General features: G+C 35.8%; 1 protein-coding gene across 8 annotated transcripts in view; it reads left to right on the top strand.

Moving 5' to 3' along the window:
* Positions 1-23961, top strand: part of KDM6A (lysine demethylase 6A) — a gene marked incomplete at both ends in the record, with an annotated part of 157473 nt that overhangs the window by 92159 nt on the left and 41353 nt on the right. For 2 of the 8 annotated variants that reach the window (XM_082008572.1, XM_082008571.1), the window contains 11 exons: positions 3559-3613; positions 6451-6485; positions 9973-10066; positions 14861-14987; positions 17722-17820; positions 18189-18408; positions 18965-19099; positions 19541-19696; positions 20320-20415; positions 23150-23254; positions 23860-23961. The exon at positions 23860-23961 is cut by the window's right edge and continues 294 nt beyond it. In XM_082008572.1, the coding sequence (XP_081864698.1) occupies positions 3559-3613; positions 6451-6485; positions 9973-10066; positions 14861-14987; positions 17722-17820; positions 18189-18408; positions 18965-19099; positions 19541-19696; positions 20320-20415; positions 23150-23254; positions 23860-23961 (1224 nt within the window). The remainder of the gene's footprint in view (positions 1-3558; positions 3614-6450; positions 6486-9972; positions 10067-14860; positions 14988-17721; positions 17821-18188; positions 18409-18964; positions 19100-19540; positions 19697-20319; positions 20416-23149; positions 23255-23859) is intronic. The other 6 variants (XM_082008574.1, XM_082008575.1, XM_082008573.1 and 3 more) reach the window with 6 other exon arrangements.

The following is a 23961-nucleotide window of genomic DNA, read 5'->3' as shown; positions in this document are numbered from 1 at the left end:
GTGTCCTACTTATCTGAACAAAGGCAGCTCTGAGGAACATAGCCATCACACCTAGGTAACATAGGCAGAAAAAGCCATCTCCTGACAGAATTTTACTGAGTCATGATGGAGCTTTCCTTCATGGTAAGTCTGTGAGAATTGTCAGGTTTCAAATGATGGCTTGCCTTGCTTGCTAAATAAATGCAGAACTGAGAGCTATTAAACTTGCTAATGTCATCCTCGAGAGGAGGAGGGAGTAGAATCACTATTTGAGGTCCCAGGCTTGGATGTAAACAGGGGCACTATTGCAGATCTTGCACTAAGAAGAAAACGGTTCTTTTTGTGTCGGTCATTTTTTTGATTAAAGAAATGACAAAAACCTAGCAACTTTGCCTCTTAAATTGTAAAGGACAAATTTGTTAGGAGAATTGGTGTTAAATTCTAGTAGTGAAAACATATTAAGCTACCTAAATTGGTGTCAGATTACTGTTACTTTACTACCAGACATAATGCTTTAATCAGTTCTGTTTATATGCAATCCAGTGTACTCCTGCTCCTTGGAAAGGTTACCTTTGAAATTGTTTCCACAATCAGGGGCAAGTCAAGGACTCCAGAGGAGACAAAATAGGCTGTAGATAATTGTGCAATTACAGATGGCTATGAATCAAGGTATATTTTGACTGAGCTGCAGGTCTTGAGGAGAGCCTGTTACTTTTTAACATTCAGAACACTGCCTTCTAGGTAAATCCTCTTACTCAGGATTTGAATTTCTATAGTCTGCTGTGTCTGCCTTGAGGTATTGTATGTCGTCTCTGAACTGCAGCGGCCTCTCCTGCATAATAACTATTGCACACAGCAGTAGCTAGCTTCAGTACTGCAATATTTGAGAGAGGTGCAGATGTTTGCTAGCCGCTTCTGTTTGGTGCAGAAATGGAAGTTGGAAATTATTACTGGTTTTTTAATTTTTTGGTTCTGGTAATTGTGATTAGCGGATCTGCTTTTGGCTGATGAGTTTTACGCGTTCGAATGCATGCGTGCTTTTTTTGGTCTGATTTTGAATACTTAACGGCGAGCTGTGTAGTATTTATCTGGCAAGAGGTGTAGGTTTGCTCATGTATGTGCATTTCAAAGGTTCTGGGTTTTCTGTGTATTGCTTTGTGACAGTTGTTTAGTGCAAATGTTTTATTTTGCTGTAGTTACGGGCTTTGATTTATCCATTTCTTTACTGTTTGTAGCTGAGTGAACAGTACAGGCAGAAGTTTATTACACTTAGAAAATTTTCATAATGGGAATTTTGAAATTTAAAAGTCAGCTAATGTAGCAGTAAGAATTTAAATTTTTAGGAAGCATAGCTGAGAATATTTCTGCTTTTTTTTTTTTAACTGTACAGCACTGATACTACTAGCATATTTAAATATTAAAATGGTTAGATTTTCTTGTATGGTTGCCTGCTTTCTCTCAGCAAGTCTTGCTGCAGTAACCCTTCTGAAAAGCTGCTACAGAACAGTTGTCAATCGTTTCTCTTTAGATCTGCTTATTCTTTATAATAGCATTGCTACATGAGAGCAGATCTGTTCCTTTCTGCTTTATCTTTTTGTATTAATTGTTAGTGACAGTGCAAGATGACACGATCTGTGCAAAACGGATTTTGTACCATTTGGATCGGTATACTCCATGTACAGGCCAAAGTATATGGGGCTGTTCCTTTTTTTCTTTTGTCAGGCAAAATGCAATATTAAGTAGAACATTTTATTTTTATTTAGTCTTTTTTTTTTAAGTTGCCTGCTTAGTAGAATCACTATGGTAACCGACTAAAGGATGTCTCTGAGGCACACAACCTGCATTGCAATGTAAGTGAGGGGAGATTTTAAGTTCTCTGCTGAACACTAGAAAAAGGAATAGGCAAGGCAGAGAAATAAGCTAATATTTAATATTTATAAGCTATTATTTAACGCTTGCTGTAAGCTTAAAAAGTTATTTTACAAGTAACATATCTGAGTTCATTGTTTTCTGTGCTCTCTTGGGAATGATACTGCTAAAAGTTTCATCAAAAATCATAAATTTGTGTTATTGAAATGGAGTGTTTCATTTTTTTAAAAGCTGTCATATATTACAAATGATGTTGATAGAAGTCAGTGAGGAGGTAGACTGTGTCACTGTGTGCCTTGCAGAGCTCCCGAGAGCAACAACATTCGTTTTTATATGCTTTGCTATGGATAATACATTAATTTTCTAACAACTTTTGTGTTAAAAATGTTTATTCAGAAATTTGGTGGTCTGTTTAACTCTTCCTATAAATCTTTGAGATGTATGTTATATAGACGTGCTATACACAAGGTATTATTAGGACAATGAGGAAAGTTATGTAATATTTAGTAGCTTTAAGTATGACAATACTGAAAGCAAGTTGTATATACATCCATTAATAAGGATTTATTTTTTTTCCTTCCCTGCTACACTAATAAGCTCCTGATATCACCTACTTTGGCATCCTGAACAGCCACAGCTAAATTACTGTTTTTGCGATAACAAAATAAAATACACTGAAGCATCGGTAATGTTTTGTGTATTAGAAGGCACCTGATACTGTATTTTGTAGATAAGTGTTTATTAGAAGTAGTATTTTATATTCCATCTCTTAGGTTCCTGTATTCCTAGGCCTTACTGTCTATTGAATGAATATCTTAGTCCAAATTCTACACTGTGTAGGAATTTTCTATCAAGTTTATGAAAAAGTTCAGAGGCACTTGAGTTCTTATGCCTGTTCCTTTCATTTTAACACACTCGGTTGCCTTTCAAACTGTAAATAGTGATCACTGAATTAGCATGACATTAGTGAAATGATTGCTCACATCCAGACTTTCTGGCAGACAGAATTCATTGCTCTGCTTGTGTGACCTTCTTTCTAGAAGAGTGGAATGCTTGGCTGAGAACTTCCAAATGCAAAGAAGTTTTAAAAGATATTTTTCATATCTCTGGAAGAAAAGTGATTAAACAAGCTTTAGCATTTAACTGAAGTTACCTTAATACCTGAAGGAGAGGATGTAAGAGCATATGAACTCCTTATGAACTCATGTTTTAGAGTAAAGGTATTAATTTTAAGTGCTTTTTGAGAAGAGATCAATTTTTTAAAAAGACTTCAGAGCAGTCAGTTTTGAGGAAGAGTATTCTGGGGGTTTTTTTTGATAGGTAGACAGCTGAGAGCTTTGATGTTTTATCTCCATGAGGCTCTGAGCTAGTATGACTACACTCCCAGTTGTGTATTCTGAGCAAGACTTGATCTTCTGATTTTGACCATTCATTTGATGCAGTCATTCTTCCAGATGCTATACCAGTTGTTTTGTGAAGATGTCTGTTGCCATCTTACATTACTAGAAGCATTGCTATGTTTGCAATAAAAGAAATTTACTTTCCTCTAGTAAACCATTGAACAGAAATTGAAAATTGTTTTCTTTAAGACACATGGTAAAATGCAGTATTCATTTTCAAGTATAAAAGTGATTTATTCGTAGTAATTTGCTAGTATTTGCTAGTAAAATGCTAGTATTTGTTTTGAAAACAAATGATTTTCTTTTCCAGCATTTTCAGTTAGCTTTGATTGACTGCAATCCCTGCACTTTGTCTAACGCTGAAAGTAAGTAACCTCTAAGTATTTCTATTTATTTTGTTGTAGATTTTTTTAAGTTTTATACTCAGAACTGTATCAATTTTTAATGAACCAATCCTTCAAAATCAAAAGAATGAGTACTGAGAGAGGGAGACTAGAAAACCTGTCTCCGTCTGTTAATGGAGACAGATACTCCAGTGGAACTGTGGATAGTAAATTGAATAAGTAAAAAATGAGACTTCACTTAATTGCTCTGAAGGCTTGAGTTCTGGAAGAAATGTACTATTTGACTGCTCATTTATTTGTTTATTTACAAATGTAGTGCTTGTGCTATGGCACACATTAATAGGAATTATTTAAAACTTTGTGGCATCTTGATAATCTGTCAATTTTCGGTGATCATTTTAATGACATTTAAATTTCTAGATCTAAAACTCGGCATCAGTCTTATGCTGTTGAAGTAAGAAAAAATACAAAACGTAATTTGATTGTTTGTTTTATTAGGTGCCAACTATATATTCGCCTGTACTTGAACATGTTAATCTTTTAGTGTAGCATGAACTGTCATATGCAGTATGTACCGTAGGCTGTTACAGAGCATCCTGCAGGTATTTATCCATAGTTGGTGGAATTGGATGCAAGAATAAGTGTATGTTCCCTCATGTTTTGGAGTTTGTAAGAATTGAAAGGCAGACAGTTGTGAAGGAAATTAATCCCTCAGGTTTTTAAGGTACTTTTGTGCTGCTCTTGGTGTTGAGCTTAAGTTACCTCCTGAGTCTAACTTCAGAAGCATTGCATAAAGTATTTAAAAACCTTTTTTAATTTCTTTAATTCAGAGCTGTGAATATTCTGTCAGCAAGGTAGTGAAAGGAGGTTTGTTTACATGGGTGAAACTGCTGGCTGTATTGGTATCAAGGAGCCAGCTGTGCTACAAGATCTTCTCCAAAGCTTTTTCACTTACCAGGAGCAGGCACAGATAATTTTGTGAAGTCATTTGCAGAATTCTTCCTAAGTCAATAGGCTTTTATTGTCTTCTGCCAGATATGTGATTGTTTATTATATTTCATGTTAGTTCATATTATTTCTCACTAACTTTATCAGTCTTCACAGTATCTCTGAATTTTTGTAAGGTTTTCCTAACCCCTCCCAGTTCCCTCTGCCCCCAGTTTTATGCAGAGGTATGGCCGCATGTAAGGGATTCATTGCCCCGTGGCCTTGGGCACTGTGCCTGACAAACCTGAAGGAAGAGAGTGAAGAGTAATGAGAGAGACCTTGTCAGGTTCTCCTGTACCGCTTAGCAGAAGGAGAACTGTGCACTCTGACCCAGGGTGTCAGGTACTGTCACATAAATTCTTGAGATAGCCTTAATCCTACCCCTTGCATTTCTAAAGGCTGGGTGAGTAACAGCATTACAGTGAGTGTCTTCCTAACTGAAATGTTTGAGTACTAAGCATGTCTTCTTTCTATTTAGGCCATCTCTAGTGTGACACCTTTAATTTCTTTCCCCTGCATGGCATGGCTCCCTTCTGTAACTTCGCACTGGAAGGGTTTTGCTACGAGGGGGAAAAACGAGAGAGAGATTTTTTTACATAGTGAACTCCTGAAACAAAAGTAGAGGTTTTTCTTTCATCAGTACAGAGTGAAGTTTGACGATGTGGTGAACATAATGGGTGTGGTATATGCCCTTTAGCAAGGACCACAAAAAGTTTATTAAAATTTTAGATGATGCATTTCATTATGACCTCGTTTCTGAAGTGCAGTAGGCTACCTTCTTTATAGTGAAGGACAACGCAGTGCACAAAGGGAGTTTTTCCCCTCCCTTATGACCCAGAGAGCAACCCTGGAACTCTAAATTACCTGTATAAACCTCTGTGTCACGCTATTCTGTAGCTTCAAGAGAAAGAAATCTGTGTAATTGAAATAATTGAGCTTGGCTCAAACACAGGTATTTTCTTACTTGTCCCCAAGAACATCAAGCAAAAGTCTGTCTTGAAGGAATTTTTCTTTCCTCAGCAAATCAGAATAAGGATTACATTCATCTCAACTAGCTTTAGCTATCTACCGGTCAACGGCTAGTCCAGGTTAGCAATTCTCAAGCCTTAGAGATCGCGCACTCCACCTTTTCTTTAATGATTTGAGCAGCATGAGGATAATTTTCCCTTTGCTTTTACTCTTGACAACTCTCATTTTCTTTCTCCGGCCAGCAATTTTCTTGCCTCCAAGAGCTGCTAGTAGTATTATGGCATTCTGTGCAATTCATATGAGGAATTTAAGATGCTTTACAGCAATGATCAGAGCACCATCTGTAATTAACACTTTTAGTTCACTTTAACAGGGGAAAGACAATTCCTAAAAAGGAAAGAAAACCACCTAAATTTAAGATCCTGTATAAAGCTGGCAGTGTATAATGTTATTTTCTGTTCTGTAATCCAGCTGGTCTGTCCCTTGGCAGTTGAATGAAAATAAAAAATAAGTCTTTATTTCTAACTCAGTTATGTACAGAAAATATTACCTGCATTCTCTTGTGCATCACTGCTTAAAGAGATTTTATTGCTAAGTTTACTGAAAGGTTAATGGACCCTGCATTTCAGAATACAGATAAAATCCATGCACTGTCTTTCTGGAATATCTGTTTGCACTCTTAATGCTTTGTTAGGATACATATTCATTCTCTATCAGTTCTGCTATATTAAGCTTAAAATTTCAATGTAAACAAATACTTTCTTTGTATCTTCAAAAATTTAATTTATCTTGGGTTTGCATTGATATATCTCAAACATTGTTTATCCCTCACTTAAAAAAAGTATTATAATTGTTGTTGTCATTCACTAAGAGTAATAATTTTTATTTTCCTGCTCTTACAGTTCAGTTTCACATCGCCCACTTATATGAAATCCAGGTAAGCTTTAAGCTCCTTTTTATAAAGCATGGTTGAGTTTCTAACTGTATGATGTAATCAGTCTGTGGAATTCAGATTATAGATGCTTTTGTAAAGTTAGGCTTCAGCCTCAAATCACTAAGGAAACTTCATTTGTTTTGGCTAAATTAAAAATATTTTATATATGTACTCTCACACTATAAAATGGAGTTGCAATTTTAATGAACTTACATATTTACTGGTCTCCCAAGTTGAGTGCAAAAAGACCCCTAAACATAATTTTTAGTAAAATTCTTTTATGAGATTATATATATATATATATTAAAAATACATAGTTTCTCAATTCATATATATATTTATATTGTTTCTCATACATACACACACACAGTCGAGTGTAGCCAGTTGCCCACATGCTTTTTAAGCATATTTGACATGAATTTTTCAAATTTAAATGAACATATGTGACAGAAACATTTGAGATCTGACCTCAACAGCACATAAAGCTGTGTTATGAATTCTGTATCAAATACTACCATAGAGGTTTTTTAGTTGAATCTTTTGGGAAATTACAGAATGCTTACTGAGCTTACAGAATATAAATCAATTAAAACCAAGTAGCTACTGAAATAGCTATTGTATATTTGTAATTTGACTGACTGGTCATATAATGTAGATTTCATGCTCTTTTATCACGTTTATAGGTATTATATGTTCCTCAGTGAGGAACGGATGTGACATGAAAACAAAAACTGTTGTAATTAAAACGGATGATATACATAAACTACTTTTTCAGCCAGTTGAAAAGTAGCTTGATAAAGTAAGTGCTGTCTTTTGATAGCACGGTGAAAAATGACTTTAGGTATTTATATATAAATAAAAAATACAAATTCAATAAACAAGGTATATTTCTTTTGAACGCTTTTGGTGCAAAGCTGTACGACAAGACCGAAATCCCCGGTCCCAAACCTCCATTAAGAAACTTCATGGAGTGTTGTGGTTCTTAACTGGCCACTGTCCAGAATTCATTCTGAGCACTGGAGCACATCTGACACAGTTATATAACAAAGCATCCTCAACGTGTTAGTTCTTTTGATCTGCTAGAGTAAAACAGAAAGTTGAACACCTCAGGTCACCATGCCAGGTGCCTTATATAATTGCGTGACCCATGTTACAAGTGCTTAAGCTATGGTTTCTGACTGACAATTGCAGGCAGCTAGAACTTTATTTTAATGCAGGTCAGAGCTAAAAAATTTCAGTGCATCCTGCTATTAGACTTGACTTGGTTTGTCTCACAGTTTTGCCTGGGAGGGGTATCTTCTTTTTTGGAATTTGAGAAACCTGGAACTGCAAAGGATCTTGACTTCGTTCTGGATATTACCTCTGACACAATGAAGAGATGTTTTTGGAGGCAGGCTGGTTGGTTGGTTTCTTTTAAAGGACACAGTGCTACAGTTTTCTGAACCCGTCCATGTGTTTGAAAATTATCTACTCTCTAATACTTAATGAAAAAGTTAATTAATTCTTTACTTATGTACCTTCACGTTACTGGAGCTTAAATGATGGGTTGCCAGCCTCTGAATGAGAGAATAGCCTGGTGCTGATGAGAGTTAGCAGTGCTTTTTCCTGTTTAATGCTAGTTTCTATTATTTCATCTGTAGCAGAGTGAGTCCCTGTAACTATTTAGGGTGGTAGTTTATACGGTGTCTAAAGAAAGATGTTGGCTTGGGTTCCCCTCCCCCTTCCCATTTCTGTGACCATTCATGATGCAGCCAAACATCAAAGTCTGGATCTCTGGAATTAACAAACATAAATAAAACCAAATGTAAACATTATGACAGTTTTCTGTAATGTTTTAAAGCATATATATAGACAGATTTCTAAAGAGTAAATAATACAACAAATAACAAAAGTAAAAAATATTCTAGATATGGAAAACATGCCCTATTTTATTAGATCTTTCTGAATCCTCCCAAGCATGTAAACATCTTTTTCAAAGTGGGAATATTAGGCATTAAGATTTACCTATTTGACATCTGTATTGTTGCCTCTGCTGTCATGCTATACAGTGAACTGCTATTAATTTTCTTAACCTTCATAGTCATAAACTACGAATTTTGTTCCCAGTGCTAAATTTAAATTTTTTTCCTGATTGTTTTTATTTTGCTGGCCATGGATATTTTATTTATTTATATTATTTGTTTTCTTACCAGTTGTCTGCATTTCATGAACACCAATTAAATATCTTTTCTACCAACTTCCCCTTGTTCCATTTGAAAGTATGTAATTGCTGCTTTAATTTTTCTTCATGACTAGAATAAGGTTTTAAGATCAACAGAGTTGTTTTTTGTGATTGTGAGATCTCAAGAACCTAGTAACATTTTTAACTTCTAATAGGTATTTATATTGTTTAAAGTTGTCTTCCCAGTTGTCCCTTTTAAAACACCACTAGTCAGTTTGTACCCTTTGCATAGAAGAAATGTAACTAAGCCATGATCATTTGCATTTAGGTAGCCCCATTTATTTTAGTATACTCTTCATCTGTTTGCTAGAATGAAGTCTAATGTTGAATTATCCAAAAGCATATTTTTCTTTAAAAATGATAAAGAATTTTTAGAAAAGGAAAAAAAAGTATTCTTACTAACAGACCTCAGCGTTTATGTCTTCTAGACTTTTGTGAGAGAGGAGGAACAGAATGATTAAGCATTTAAAATACATTCACTGTTAAACAGTTATTGTTAGGGTAACACAAAGATAAATGCTGACTTTATTGCAAAAAAAAATTAATCTATCGAGAAGGCTTATCCTTTAATATATACAAAACAGCTCATATTGTTCCAGAAGTCAATAAAGACCACGATCATAACCTAGGCATGTGTTTCCTGTATCAAGAAAGTGAGTATAGTGAGTAAAGAATGTTTCCATGCTTTAAGCACACTTAAACTGTATAGCAAATAATGAGATGGCATACCTTCATTCTCTAGACATAACCCATGGATATGTTTTAATTCTACATATGGTGGGACTCTTACCAGGACGACAGATATGTTGAAAAGGCCGTTCAAATACACTGAAGGAAGGAGAGGCAAAATTATACTAGCCACCAATTACCAATGATCTTCATTTGTGTTACAAATTTCCTGGGAGGAATATGTGTAGGGTTTTTTCAGATGTAGACTCACATTCAAGCATTCCCTTTTAAAAGCTGTATATTCATTTTAGTACAAGAAGCATAATGCATGTATGAGGAGTTGACCAAATTTAATAATTTGCAAATTTCCCTCAATTATATTAAGTAGTCAATTTATATTAAATACTATATTTATGAAAGTTATTCTCTTACCATATATATACATCACTCATTGAAGCTTTCATATGCACTGTATGCAAAAAAAAAAGTTACAGAATTCTTTGTCAATGTGTTTGTGTGCTGTCAGTGCTGTGAAATCGTTGCTATTGGTGATCTGTTGTAAGCTTTATGATTAATCCATTTACTTTTTTCCTTTTGCAGAGAAAGTATCACTCTGCAAAGGAAGCTTATGAACAACTTTTGCAGATCGAAAACCTTCCTGCACAAGTAAAAGCAACTGTCTTACAGCAGTTAGGTATGTAAAATTAACTTTTATTTTCCTGTGTGTTTCTTTTTTCCATCTTCACCTTCAGCAGTGTTTTTTAAGGCTCCATTTCCAAAGGGAATCTTAGACACTGCGTATGATCCGTGAGATTTTCACCCAAAATAGAACACGTAACAGTAGATAATTAAGTAAATAAGAGAGGAGGAAAAGTTTTTCATTAAACACAAAATTAAAAAACTCTTAGTCTTGCTACAGCATGTGTGTTACAGGTTTTGGGCAATGAGGGGGTGGTCTTTCAGAGGAGGAGTGCAGTAGTTAGAATTCCGTATTCTCTGTTCTGCCTCTGAGAACATCCCTTGAATAGCCAGGCTAAATGCAGTAAACCAAAATACTCTTCTCTGTTGCAGAATAGAAGAACATGGCAAATGTAAAATTACCTTTTCTTTCTCTTTAGTTATAGTATGTAATGAAAACCTATTCCTGTAACTAAAAAGTTTATCATCAGATTCTATAAAAGAAACCACATAAAAACATAAAAAGTTTTTTTTTTTTTAAATTGTCATAGTCCATATTTGCAGAAAGCTGATAAATCATTTGTAGACCAAAGTTTCTAACATGTGGGTAAAATAATATATATATCTTATAAAAGTATTTCCAGAATATTTTGTAAAATCATTCAACCGGGTGCAAAACTTCTTCATTCACTTTCTCCATGTTCTTCATCTAATTTATTATTCTAAATATTAATTTAGCCTGCTTATGCCCATTTTTTTTTTTTCCCCTTCACATAGTGGTCATTTAATTCAAATTAGTAACTGGCACTGTTATGGCCACAGTGCTTTCTTTTTTTGTAATGCAGGTTGTGTATGGATTTGGAGTGGGCTAATTCGTTTAGCTCTTGATTCTTATGTGTGAAATCACAGATGAAAACTGCTGGAGGAGTTCACATCAGGACTCTAGGTGCTGATCTTTTTGCTGTCACATGACAGTGTTGCTTATATTTCAATATCCTCTTTTAATTTTTTTAATTTGGTATTATCCCACCTACTGTAAACTGTCAGCAATTTCATTCAGAAGGGCTATACATATGATCAAATGGAAGACAGGCTTCCCAAAATAGCTGATCAATCCTTTTTCAACTCCGTTTGATGTATGTTACCCCACTAGAAGCAAAGGTGCATGATTGTATTCATAAAATCCTACCACAGGTCTCAGCAATAAGAGCAATGACTTGGAGAATTGTGTGCTGCCTGAAAACTGGATTAACTCCCTTTATTCAATCAGTATAGGTCACCTAGTTCTGTAGTGCAAGTAGCTTCTATGTAGAGAAAGGGACAGTGTGGTCTTAAGCAGAACATTTCTTTTGCTCTTTGCTGTGGTAATTGCTAATTGTGGTAATTGTAACAGTGGTAATTGCCAGAGTATGGTATCTTTAGCAGCTGGTAATAAAAACACCTCCTCAGGAAACATAGTCTGGGTGGTGCACTGCTGCTTAGAAAAAAGAAAATACCTGCCATCTGGTAAAACCCTATCAAACTATATTTGTATTTCTACGTTGAGTTCTCCCCCCTCCACCCCACAGCTTGGTGATGTTTATTGAGCCAGAGTTCAACTTTAGGCAAGTTCAGATGTCTTGTGAGAGCATTATTAAAATCTTTGCTCTTGTTGCTGGTTTCCAAAGCAGATTGCTGTGGAGGAGAGCCCTGTGATTCTCAGATAAATACGTATCCATTTGAGCTGATGCGTGCTAATTCGTGCAGATGTAACAGTAAGATCTGTGCAGTTGGATAAGAGCAGTTTGTTTCTTCTTTTCTGCCATTTCATTTGCTTTCTAGACAGTAATTATTTTCACTGCTTTGCCTGAAATTACATTAAATTAATGAAACTGAAGATCAAATCTGTTCTGGTATTCTTTCTCCAATTGTACTCAGCAGTTGCATAAGGAAGAGTGTAAGAACAACGAACAGCGTAAGCATCTGCTTTAGAGGTTCCCAAAGCCTTCTCACAATGATTTTCAGCTAGGGGCATTCTAGGTGGTGTCCATGCAAAATGGATGAGACATCCTGAGATGCTGAAATGGGGAAGAGACTCATCTCTTCAGAGTCTGAGATGATGATGTTTACTGGGGAAAAAGCAATCGCCACAAATTCAGCATAAGAGTGGTTGATGGGCCTAAATAAATCTGCAGCATGAGCTGGGCTAGCACATCCTCTTGCTGAGGCAACACAGGGATTTGTTACAAATCGGAGCATGGAACATTTGTGAAGTATGGACAAAAGCTGCATTTTTGTTTATTATGTCAAAAATGTCTCAAGAGTGGAAGAATAGTCAAAATGCTAGTTGAGAATTTGAGTTAGGTCTTGCAAATGGGAAACTGCACAGTTTACCAGGGTTTTTCCATCACCACCTTTCTGTATGTTTTTCATTTTATGTTTGAGAAGAGAGATACAGTTTCCTTTACCTGTGCTATTCTAGTAGAAAACTTGTTTGTTCTCTCTCACCCTCTCTTGCCTTCTGCCTTTCCCTGCACAGGAAGATAATATCGGGAAGCAACCCTTGTTTCAGCAGCGAAACTAGATAGGGATTGCTAGTTCTCATTTCTGTCTCCTAGAAATAGATTCTTTCTTCTTATCAGTGAACCTCAGTAAAGATCTCCTGAAGATACAGCATGTTATCTCTCAATCTGGCAAGGTTCTGATGAAACAGAAAATAAGCATCATCACACAACATTTCCAAAGATTCAGGAAGTTGTTTAATGTCCTTTTTTACACTTTTTTGTAATCCCCAAACTATTACCTTTATCTCAGGCTTTGCCTGGCACTGCAACCCAGTACATTTATGCTTAGTGTACTGTTACGCAGGTGCATTCTGGTAACCACCCTGACATAAGCCTTTTTTTTCTTAAGGCATGTGTATTTTCTATATGCTTAAGAACTTCAGTGACTTGGGATTGGAATCAAAATCATAGCTTGTTTATGAAGTCTGTGAGAGAAAGTTGTGTATGTTACATGTCTCTGCAAAAATTACTGGGGTTTTTTTACTTTTTTTTTCTGATGGGTAGGGTTTTGACTTGATCCACCTTCAGACAAGATAAAGTACTCTTTTGTTGACACTGTAACCACTTGGCTCCTAACCTGACATTTCTTGCAGTCCGTGAAATACTCAAATTTCTGCTTCTGAGTGCAGTTTCCAAATGATACTTCTTAAAACACCTCCGGCAAATGTTATTCAATAGATATGATTTTCTTTTAGATTGCCTTTTTTAAAGCTTGGAAGTTTGCCTACCATTTGCAAAAGTGTTGATGTGACAGTTAACAAACTATAAGCCCATGGAATACAATGTCAGCTGTATAGAACAGGTAGAATAAAATATTTAAGGTGTAGTTCAATTGCAGAGAGTAAAGTAAGGCTGCAAATGCTTATCAGTTCAGTTCTCAGCCTTGCCTACTTCGTTGAGCATTTCAGATGAGATCTGATTTTGATCTGAATCTTTTGAGTGGTATTCTGCGTGATTCTGTATTACCCGTTCATGTCATTAGACTGTATCAAAAAGGATAAAGCTTAGGGTGCTGAAGTTTAGCTGATGGAGGTTTTAAATGGACATTTAGTGCAGATGTGTTTACAACTCTGTAGGTAACTAAAACTTTATACAAACCTTGGATATTTTATGGAATTGATATCGTAGTGTTCCGTAAGGGACCATTTATGGCCAGGACACCCTAAAAACATAGGGACAATCCGTTGTCACATCTTAGGTTTTACAAATGTTGGCTGAAAAGCAGCGAATTGTTAAATAGGTGGAGATTAAGCAAACAGCAAGGCATTGCTGATCAATGTGGTGTGTAGTGATTTCAGCAAGCCAGCTGCCTGTTACAAAGAATTTCCTTGTAGTCATGGTATGAATGGCAGTGAGATGATTTTGTGGCTGCTTAAAGGAATTCCATCTAAGCATAGAGGCAGTTGAGGAGCAGCTTGAGAAGACGATGAAGGTGCTTTATTTGAAATGGTAACCAAGCCTTGCATCAGTGCTAGTGCAGAGATGCTTTTTAGTAGCATGTAAAAGATTCTATGGGAGCAGGGCTTGTGGGAGGATGGGGGACGAATGGGGGATTTAAAGTGGGGATGAATAATTTGTTTAATGCAATGAAAGAAAAAAAGACATTTCAAGGAATATGGTGTGTGGTTAGATGAGGAAATAAAATGATCTTTTCAGCAGAATTTGTTACGTAGATGAGAGGTGATTGCATTTGTCAAGGTGAATGGAAAAGCTGTAGCAATGACGATGAAACAACAATGTAAAAAAGATTTAAGTGGAGATACAAAAATTCTTATCAGTGTTCTGTTGGGGTATTGTCCAAATGTAGATACGGGATAGATATGAGGATTTAGAAGACAAGAAGTAAACTGAACATAATATACAGATAATTGATGTGCATGATGGAGAATGGTGGCATTTTTCACAATGACAGAGAAGGTATCTGTTCAGCGGGAGAAAGAGTTAACATTTTCAGATTAACTTTTTATAGTAGAAGATTAAGCAGTTCATAGTTGTGCTACTAATTTCATAGAAAATCATGTAAACAAAAAAAACTCGCTTTAAAAGTACCTGAAAGTAATTTTGACTTACGATCCTTTTGTCCTGTAATTTTAATATAGAACTTCAAGAGTTTTAGAAGTTTCATTCATAGTATTATATGTATGTGATATTACTGTTTGATATTCCTAATTTTAAAGAGGAACTAATGCTATAAATATCGTGCTGTGCCAAAGCGTTAAAAGGTCTTAGGGCATTTCACTTCTGCCATTTATGGATTCTTTTTTTAGGCTGGATGCATCACACCGTGGATCAGCTTGGAGACAAGGCAACCAAGGAAAGCTATGCTATACAGTATCTCCAGAAATCTCTGGAAGCAGATCCAAATTCTGGTCAATCCTGGTATTTCCTTGGAAGGTGAGAAATTACTTTATAGATACTGCAACTATTTTTGTAAATTTTTTAAGGATGCTCATTGTTGTGAGTATCTTATATTGTTTTTCTTCTTAATACTTTCAGAGGAAAAATAAAGGGAAAGGATGTATGTATCTACTGAAGTCTAGTTTTCTGGAAAGTGTATAAAAAGACAAGGTGCTAACATATTTGGGATGAATATAGATGAGAAGTTGAAATGAATTATGTTACCCAAGTAATCCTGCTTTTTTTAAGTTGTTATTCAGTCTACACATTCACAGTAATCGGAGTCTGCCCTGCCTGGTTTTACCTGTGGTTCCTCATCTTCCCACATCTTACATTTTTTTGCCCCCCTCCCCCCTGCTTTTCTTTTTTGGTAAATGCTCTGTAAATGTTGTTACTTTTCTTCATACCTTTTTCACAGTTCTTTATTGCTTTATTTTCTCAGAATCTCCTTTCTAATCTCAATCAATTTTTGCACTAAAATACAAGTATTTTCTCAGGTATACATCCATTTATAAACAGCATATATTGCAACTAAATATTAGGCCAAGATAGCTCAGATTGATCCATTCTAATATCTATTTAAGTGTTGTATTAATTCTGTATTACCAGACAGTATTTTTACTTGAAAATTTACTTATTCCAAGATGTAAATCATACAAGTTTGGTGACTTCTCTTGGTTTCCTTTTTAAGAAAATACAGTATTTTACACAAGCCAGCAGTAACTCTTGACATAATCAGGTTTTGGAGAAAGCTTTGAGGGCAATTCAAGTCTGTATGTGAACAGGTCAGTTCTGTTGAGAAATACATTAGAAAGAAAGGAATTATGCAAAAATGAAATTAATATCCTAACCTCAGCATCTTCCAGCTGACTGTCTTGGAGGTCGTGGTCACATACAACTGGAACATATTTTAGTTTTTAGCATCCTAATTATATTCCTCCAGCTGTTCCTGTAAGACAGGGCTCTTCAACCAGCTGTCTGCAGGCTAAGGCAGCAGCACCCGCACTGAGTGTGAAGGGCAGAGGGCTAGAGTAGGTGTGGAGGAAAAAGGGAAAATGAGCCAGGGATCATCTGGCGGCTCATGTACTGGGCTGAAATCCTGGGTTTTCCCTCAGTAGTCCTGTTCTGCATGCCTTGAGCTCGTTGAGTTCTTCCGCAGCAGCAGGACAGAGCCAGGGCTCCCTGAAGTATACGTGTGTGCAGCTGCCCTCCTCCTGTTCCTACTGTGCCACAGCTTTCGTATAGTTAGAGTGAAACCTAGGACCATACAAACGAGGGGGGGGAGCACAGGAAATGAGGGAAAAAATGTAGTGGAAGCATCTTGTATACTCTGCAGGAAGGACTAAAGCAAAAAAGGACTCTGCCCCATTCTTCCAGTCCATACTCTGGCACAAGAAGAGGAAAGGAACAGGGTTACAGGGTTGTGCATTGTCTTCCTCTTTTTTCCCTCCTCATGTATTCCCTTGTGTTATTCCTTCCTCTGCTGGTTGTCCAAATGGGATAGCAAGTTGGTTTAAAGCTACCTTTCAAAAATGCACCACCACCACCGTCCTCCCCCAGTGAAAAAAATCCATCACCCTGTTTTAATTTTTGTTAGGTACTTACTGTTATCCTAATCAAAGTCTTCATGTATCTGATAAGCAAACAGATTGAAATGTGTCTGTTGAAACTTGGGTTAGCTTGTGATTAAAATGATCTTCTGAAACACTGTATTCTGACTGAATGGCTATTTTTAGGCGAAGTGCTGCTGGATTTTATTGTATCGCTGTCCTAGTGTGCCTCAAGAATACATGAAAGGGTGTAGCATGTTTGACAAACCTTTGCCTGTATTGTTCTACGTGGTTTTTATTTATTAGTAGAATAAATTTTTGGTTATTATTTATGTGTTTTGAAAGTTGTTAATCCTTTTTCCAACAGGGAAGCTTATTACAAACAAAATAAGAAGTAGAGCTATTGTAGATAAAGCTAGTAAATGTATATATATACTTTTAATATTGTATTTATTTGAAGTTTTAATTCTAAAAAGGTAGGTATTATTCCCTGTGGTATAATTGTAGTTCTCTTTACAGTTACGATGTTTCTGCTTATAATGCCAGAATACCTTTGAACTAGTATGTGTAAAATATTCACGTAAGGAATTATGAAAAAATCCAGAACAGCAAGATTTTTTTACAAAATTTTGTGTTCTATATATGCAGTAAAACTAACTGGTGTGTTGGTCATTACTTGAAATCTTATGGACGTGTGAGAAATGCATATAAAAAGCTTCCCAGGCAATCAGGAACCATCCTGACTGAGTTGGTCAATATCTCTTAATAATGCTGAAACACTTCTTGTAGAACATGAAGTTTCATAACCATTTGTTTGATGAAATAGGTAACTTAATTGTTTCTTTATAATGCTATCTGTAGATAAATGTTGTTCTCCTAGACTCATAAGTTATCACAAATGAAAGAAATGTAAGTCTTTAAAACGTGGTATGACTGTTTTCTTTGCAGTAAGCTAGGGTTTAAGCAGTTTTGATGTCTTTTTCAAATAATGATTAGTAATACATGTTGATTAAGATGTTGGAGACTGCTTATGCCTGGTGTTCAGAAACAGCAAATGTTTAGGATTCATCTAGATGAGTACGTATTTGCATGACTTAACATTTATCAGATCAGTCTTGGTAAGCCATCCTTAATGATTTCCTTCTATAAATATTACCAAAGTTCTTTTTTTCTTCTCCCAGGTGCTATTCAAGTATTGGGAAAGTTCAGGATGCCTTTATATCTTATAGGCAATCTATTGATAAATCAGAAGCAAGTGCAGATACATGGTGTTCTATAGGGTAAGAATGATACAGGGTAATACAGTGACATAATTCAATGCTAATATACGTAAATAAAGAATATCAGCTTTTTAACTCTTTTATGCTCTGAGGGGGACCAAAAAGCTTTTTTGTTTTTACCTTCATGTTGTCAGACCTGTCTGCTTTGAAGTTTAAGTAATAAATTTGTATTTGCTTTCTCAATTTTTTAAATTACTGAATATGCTATGTATATGAGCTCTGCATGTTAAGATTTTGTGTTGTTTATGTTTGTTACTGTGCTTTGTATAATGGGAAAGTTTATTAAGGGGCTGGGGGGGTTATATATTTGACTTGCTTGTGTTTGACTTTTGTTATTAATTCTCAACTTCACTAATCTTTCTATTCAGTGTGCTGTATCAACAGCAAAATCAGCCTATGGATGCTTTACAGGCCTATATCTGTGCTGTACAATTGGACCATGGCCATGCTGCAGCCTGGATGGACCTAGGCACACTCTATGAGTCCTGCAACCAGCCTCAGGATGCCATTAAATGCTACTTAAATGCAACTAGGAGCAAAAATTGTAGTAATACCTCTGCACTTGCAGCACGGATAAAGTATTTACAGGTAAAACAAATGTTTTAAGAAGTGGGAAATACTCTTCCAAATACATGGCAGAGGGGAGGGGAGAAGTAACACACAAGTTTAACTTGCAGTTGTTTGTGGTGTGTGTAACCTGCTTTCATGTGTATTGTAAGCATATCATAGCCTGTAATATTTTTTCGTCATTTTTAAGTGGAACTTAATTCCTTATAAACACTATTTTGCACATTTAATCAAAGCATACTGTTTTACATCACTTTGCTTTTTTCTTTGTATTGTCTACATTTTTAAGTTCTCATAACATAGAGAATAAAACACACACTATCTTTCACTCTTATTTGCAATTTCAGAGAAAAGGAATTATGAGACCTCTGAATCCAGAGCTCATCTTTGTTCTGATTCTCACAAAGGTTTATATTCTGGTTACCCTCTTTATACTTAGCACCTTTCTAAAACCCCAAATTTTAAATCTATCCTCTCTTTAAGACTTAATTAGCTACAGCATTTAGGAAGATTTCATGGACTTGCTCTTACTAAAGTAGGCTTGTGTTAAATTTGCTTTTTACATAATTTTTCCTAGGCTCAGTTGTGTAACCTTCCACAAGGTAGTCTACAGAATAAAACTAAATTACTTCCTAGTATTGAGGAGGCATGGAGCCTACCAATCCCCGCAGAGCTTACCTCCAGGCAGGGTGCCATGAACACAGCGCAGCAGGTGAGAAGTTGGGTTATGTTCTGCAGGTGCCCAGCTGTAAGGGTTCTTTACAATCGGTAGTGGTCAAGCTTATTTTATTGAGCACAGGACTGGCTTTTATTAATAAAAAGCCTTTTATTAATTTGCAAAGGGATACTAGATCAAGAAGCTCCCTATAATATGGGAGAAATATGGGGGTACCAATTTAGAACCTTTGTGGATTTTCATGATTTTAAAAGATTTCATCTTAAGTAGAAATGATGCAGTGGTTTAATAATCCCATGAAAGGTACACATTCCTCCATTGATGACCATATGGAAACTGATTTTTCAGTTATTGAGATCATCTTCAGAATATCTACTCGGCCCTTTTAATATATGTGGGCTATTAAAATATATAATTTAAAAGAAAGAATTAAGAATATGTAGAACCATATTTTTGTCTTCCTTCTGTGATTCTTAGGCTTGTAAACCTCATCATCCAAATACTGAACCTGTACTAGGCCTCACTCAAACACCAATTTCACAGCAATCCTTGCCACTACACATGATTCCTTCTAGCCAAGTAGATGACCTGACCAGTCCTGCCAAGAGGAAAAGAACATCTAGTCCAACAAAGGTATATATTCTGATGAACTAAAGAGCCCCCTACCAAAATTATACAGAAGTATGCATTAAAGTGATGCAGCATGCACAGTATTTGTGCTGTAAATTTTAATCCTTTGGCATCAAGGTGGGGAATGTTTTTAGGAATTTTAAAAAACATTTTTCAGTGATGTATTTAATCAGGTTACAGTTCAGACAGGAAGTGCATAAGGGCAGTGCAGATCAATGGCACTATATTACAATCATAGCTGTATAAGTAAAAAAAGTACAACCATAGTCTGATAATAGAGAGGGAGATGATCATGTCATCCTGTCTACTGCCTTTGCTTATATTTAGAATTCAAATGTTTCATCATCATGTAATAGTGTTACAGTAGATAAAGTATTGAGTTTTAAAAGGAGTGTACATACAAGTTAATTGCATAATTTGATTTGATTGTTTCTCATTATGATACTAGATATCATTTAACTTTTTCTCTGACTACTCTGATACTGTATGGGAATGGCAGAATGAGACTTGGCATGTTTTAGTACGTTCTTTGTTTGTACCGTTATTCTTGAAACAATGACTAGTTCTTTCATAAGTAAGATAAAATCTAGATAGTAAAAGAAATTACATGTAATGTTTTCTCTCAGAATACTTCAGATGTTTGGAGCAGTGGCCATACAGTGTCACATCCTCCTGTACAACAACAAATTCATTCTTGGTGCTTGACACCACAGAAATTACAGGTAGGTATGTTGAAGAACTTCAGAAGCTTTGATTCTGTCTTTCTGTCTGTCTGTCTTTCTGTCTGTCTGTCTTTCTGTCTGTCTTATAAATCTGGAACATTTTTCAATTTCACAGTTCTGAAATTCAATATGATATACTTCCCAAATAATTCCCGCAGTGTAATTCAAGTTGTGCCAATATTTATGGCTTCTCTATGTGAAATTAGTTCTGTAGTAAAATAAATGATCTGCAGCAGAAACTGAACACTTACATTGTATGAATTCTATAATTTATAAAGTAAGAACATACAGTAATTCTTTTTTCTTACCATGTTTTAAAGCTAGATATGCAAATTACCATACTTGTGTGCCAAGTGAGTTTTGGTACTTGCTGTAGTGTGGGGGATATTGAAGGAAGTGTAGAAGTATTGTAATACTCTTTCGCCTGAGGTAGCTTCTTGTATCAAACTGCGTAAACAAACAAGAGTGTTCTACAAAATCCAATTACTCAAATGAAATCTGGTACTGCTTTTCTGTATTTTATGTTCTCATATTGCCATCAAAAATTACATATTTATATGAAACACTAGATTTTATTTTTGAAATCTTCTTTCAGGTCTTTTTTTGTTACGATATTTTGTTGTCTCTTCAGTTTATTCAAGCTTGCAGTGAGCTTCGTCAGGAATTCTGTATTTTGAATATCAGGTCTAGCTGGAAACCTCTTACCCATGTATCCCAGTTACTGCTTTGGATGCAATGAAAAATTGAAGGGAACACGGTGCATTCTGATTGACTGAGCAATGCTCCCCTCAACTCAAATACAGTTCTTCAGCTGTTTCCCTATCTGAACAATATTGGCTTCATTATGCTGCATAACTTTTCCCTCCCTTTACCCCCCACCTCCCCACCCCTTTGGTCCTCCCTAATCACTCTTCTATATCTCTCTCTCTCTTAAATCATTCTCATTATTTCTCTCTGCTTATTTTATATCCTACTACTTTTTCCTCTTTTTAGTTTCACCTTTTTCCAGATGCAACTTCCTCCTCTAAGCAGTATCCAAGTAGGCTTCTCTATCCAAGTACGATGTACTGGATTTGCTGGCAATAGCTTGACAAGGTTCCAGCATATATGAATAGGAAAGCCAAAAATGTATGATGCAAGAGGAGAGTGAATAAAACCTTTACTGTATCTTCTAAGTCAGCCTTTTTACAGTGGCAGCTCAGAGGCTGGATGGCACATACACACTGAATGGCTCAGCTAACAAAAGCAGAAGGGGAAGGGTCCATGGCCACATAGTAGCCTCTGGGGCTGCAACATGCCAGTGGAGGAGGGATGGGTATTGGTTTCACAGAATTTGTAGGCAGCAAGAACAGTGCTGCCTGCAAAGCCTCTGCAGCCATATCACTGGAGAGGAGTGCAGACTTGCCTCTGCTGGCATATGTTCTAGGTCAGTCTTTCTGATTCCTGTTACCCAGTGTAGACTCTTTTGAAAAGCAGAATAACAACTGAGGAGCACTGGTTTTGGCTTCTCTGTACCCCATGCATGCTCTCCTACGGAGACCTTCTTTTCATCTCACAATCATAAATATATACATACATATATGTATATCTATGCATATGTCTTATTCATTGCAGTCCCCTGCCGAGGGATTACAGAATGGAAGCTACTGTTAAGCCAGGGAGTTTGGAATGAACCATCTTTAACCACTTTTTCAGACAATGTTGGATTTTTTTTTTTTAGTTCCAACAGCAAATGCAGTTGTTCAAAGCAGGATGAACTAGGCTTTATTTAATACTTCACTTCCATTTATGTATTACTAATACAGCATAATCAAAGCAAAGGAGATGAGAAGGATGTAGAAAAATAATACACGCAGACCTGAAAGGAAGTAGAGGAAACCTGATTTGTATTTGGTTTTGGTGGGACTTGGTTTAGTTTGTTTGTTGTTTTCTGTTTGGCATTTGTTTTGTGGGGTGAGTTTGGGGGTTTTTGGACAGAATTTACAATTATGTGAAATAGCTTAGTATTTAAGAACAATGAAGAAAAATGTCTATATGACACCTTTTGTGTAGCACAACTTTTGCCCTCCTCTTCACCCCCCCCCCCTTCTTTCTCAGATAGTGCTTTTGTGTTCCACAATTTCAGCATTTATGTCATAACACTTAACAGCAGCAGACTTACTGGTATGTGCTGAGTAGTTTAAAATTAATATAAAGATCAGATTTTTGGTAATAGATACTTAAATTTATCAGCTGCAAATGAATTCAGTATCATATTTTAAGATACTGTTCTCTGTAATTAAGTTTTATGGCTTTCCTGGGTTTGTTTTTGATATATTCTGGAGAATTTTTCATGTGTGACTATAGGTTGAATTTACTTTAAGCTGAACAGTATTAATAAAAGAATATCACAGTACAAAAAGTGTTAAACCATACATAATGATAATAAGAATTCTCTATAATCATACTTGAATGTAGTTTTCTTTTACAGTACCAGTACACTTAATTTTAATGTGGTGATAATATTTATACACTCAAATAATTTAGAAAATCTTTTTAGTTTTAGTAAGTAGTAATAAGGTTTGGGTACAGAATAGTGTATGGAAAGATGTTTGAGTCTGTGACAGAAATCTCAGTCATATTTTCAGCTTTACAAGTCATGTCTTCATGGATAATTTTTAGTAACGTATGCAAGGAAGTTATTAAAAAGCACATGCAATTTTCATGATTCTAAACTGTATTGATGTTTTTTCAGCACTTGGAACAGCTGCGTGCAAACCGAAATAATCTAAATCCAGCACAGAAACTTATGCTGGAACAGCTGGAGAGTCAGTTTGTCTTGATGCAGCAACACCAGCAGGTGAGAACAAAAATGTTTTTCTCTTCTACAAAACTTTTGTCAGTAATGGTGTCTGTTGTGTTTCTTCATTTCTGAAGAATTTGTATTGTACAGAGTTCTTATGCCCTTTACTACATTACATTGTCATCTTTTGTTGCATAAAGTACAATTGTGGTTTGCTAGTTGAAACGTAATGGGTTAGCTGTGTTTTATTATAGGGCTACCAGATAATGTAAAAGTTTCCAAGCTACACTTTCAAACTAAAGTGAGTGGACATATCTAAAAGCAGTCTTGCTTGAAAAATACTTAGTTGTAGTAAGCTGTATTACAGCATATCTCTCCTCATTATTCACTTCGCTTTCTCTTAGTGTCCAACTTTAGCAGTAAAACGCTAACGCTCAAACTGAAGAGCCTAGAAGAAAAGTGTGCCAATAGCTTTACCTTAAAATTCACTCTGCACATTTGTGAGCATGACAATCATCTTATTTCTCAAGAGCAATTGTGAAGATCTTAAAATCAGTATAAAACTGGAATTGACCACTGCAATAAAGTACACAAACATTACACGTTCTTTACTTCTTAGGTTCTGCAGCTAATGTTCTTGTGCTTTGTTCACCCTCCATTAGATGAGACAAACAGGAGTTGCACAGGTACGATCTACTGGAATTCCTAATGGGCCAACAGCTGATTCATCACTGCCTACAAACTCTGTCTCTGGTCAGCAGCCT

Source organism: Phaethon aethereus (assembly GCF_964289735.1).
Source record: "Phaethon aethereus genome assembly, chromosome: 1".
Classification (NCBI taxonomy): domain Eukaryota; kingdom Metazoa; phylum Chordata; class Aves; order Phaethontiformes; family Phaethontidae; genus Phaethon; species Phaethon aethereus.
Note: the sequence above shows the minus strand (reverse complement) of the source record. Positions and strands in the feature narration are given on the sequence as shown.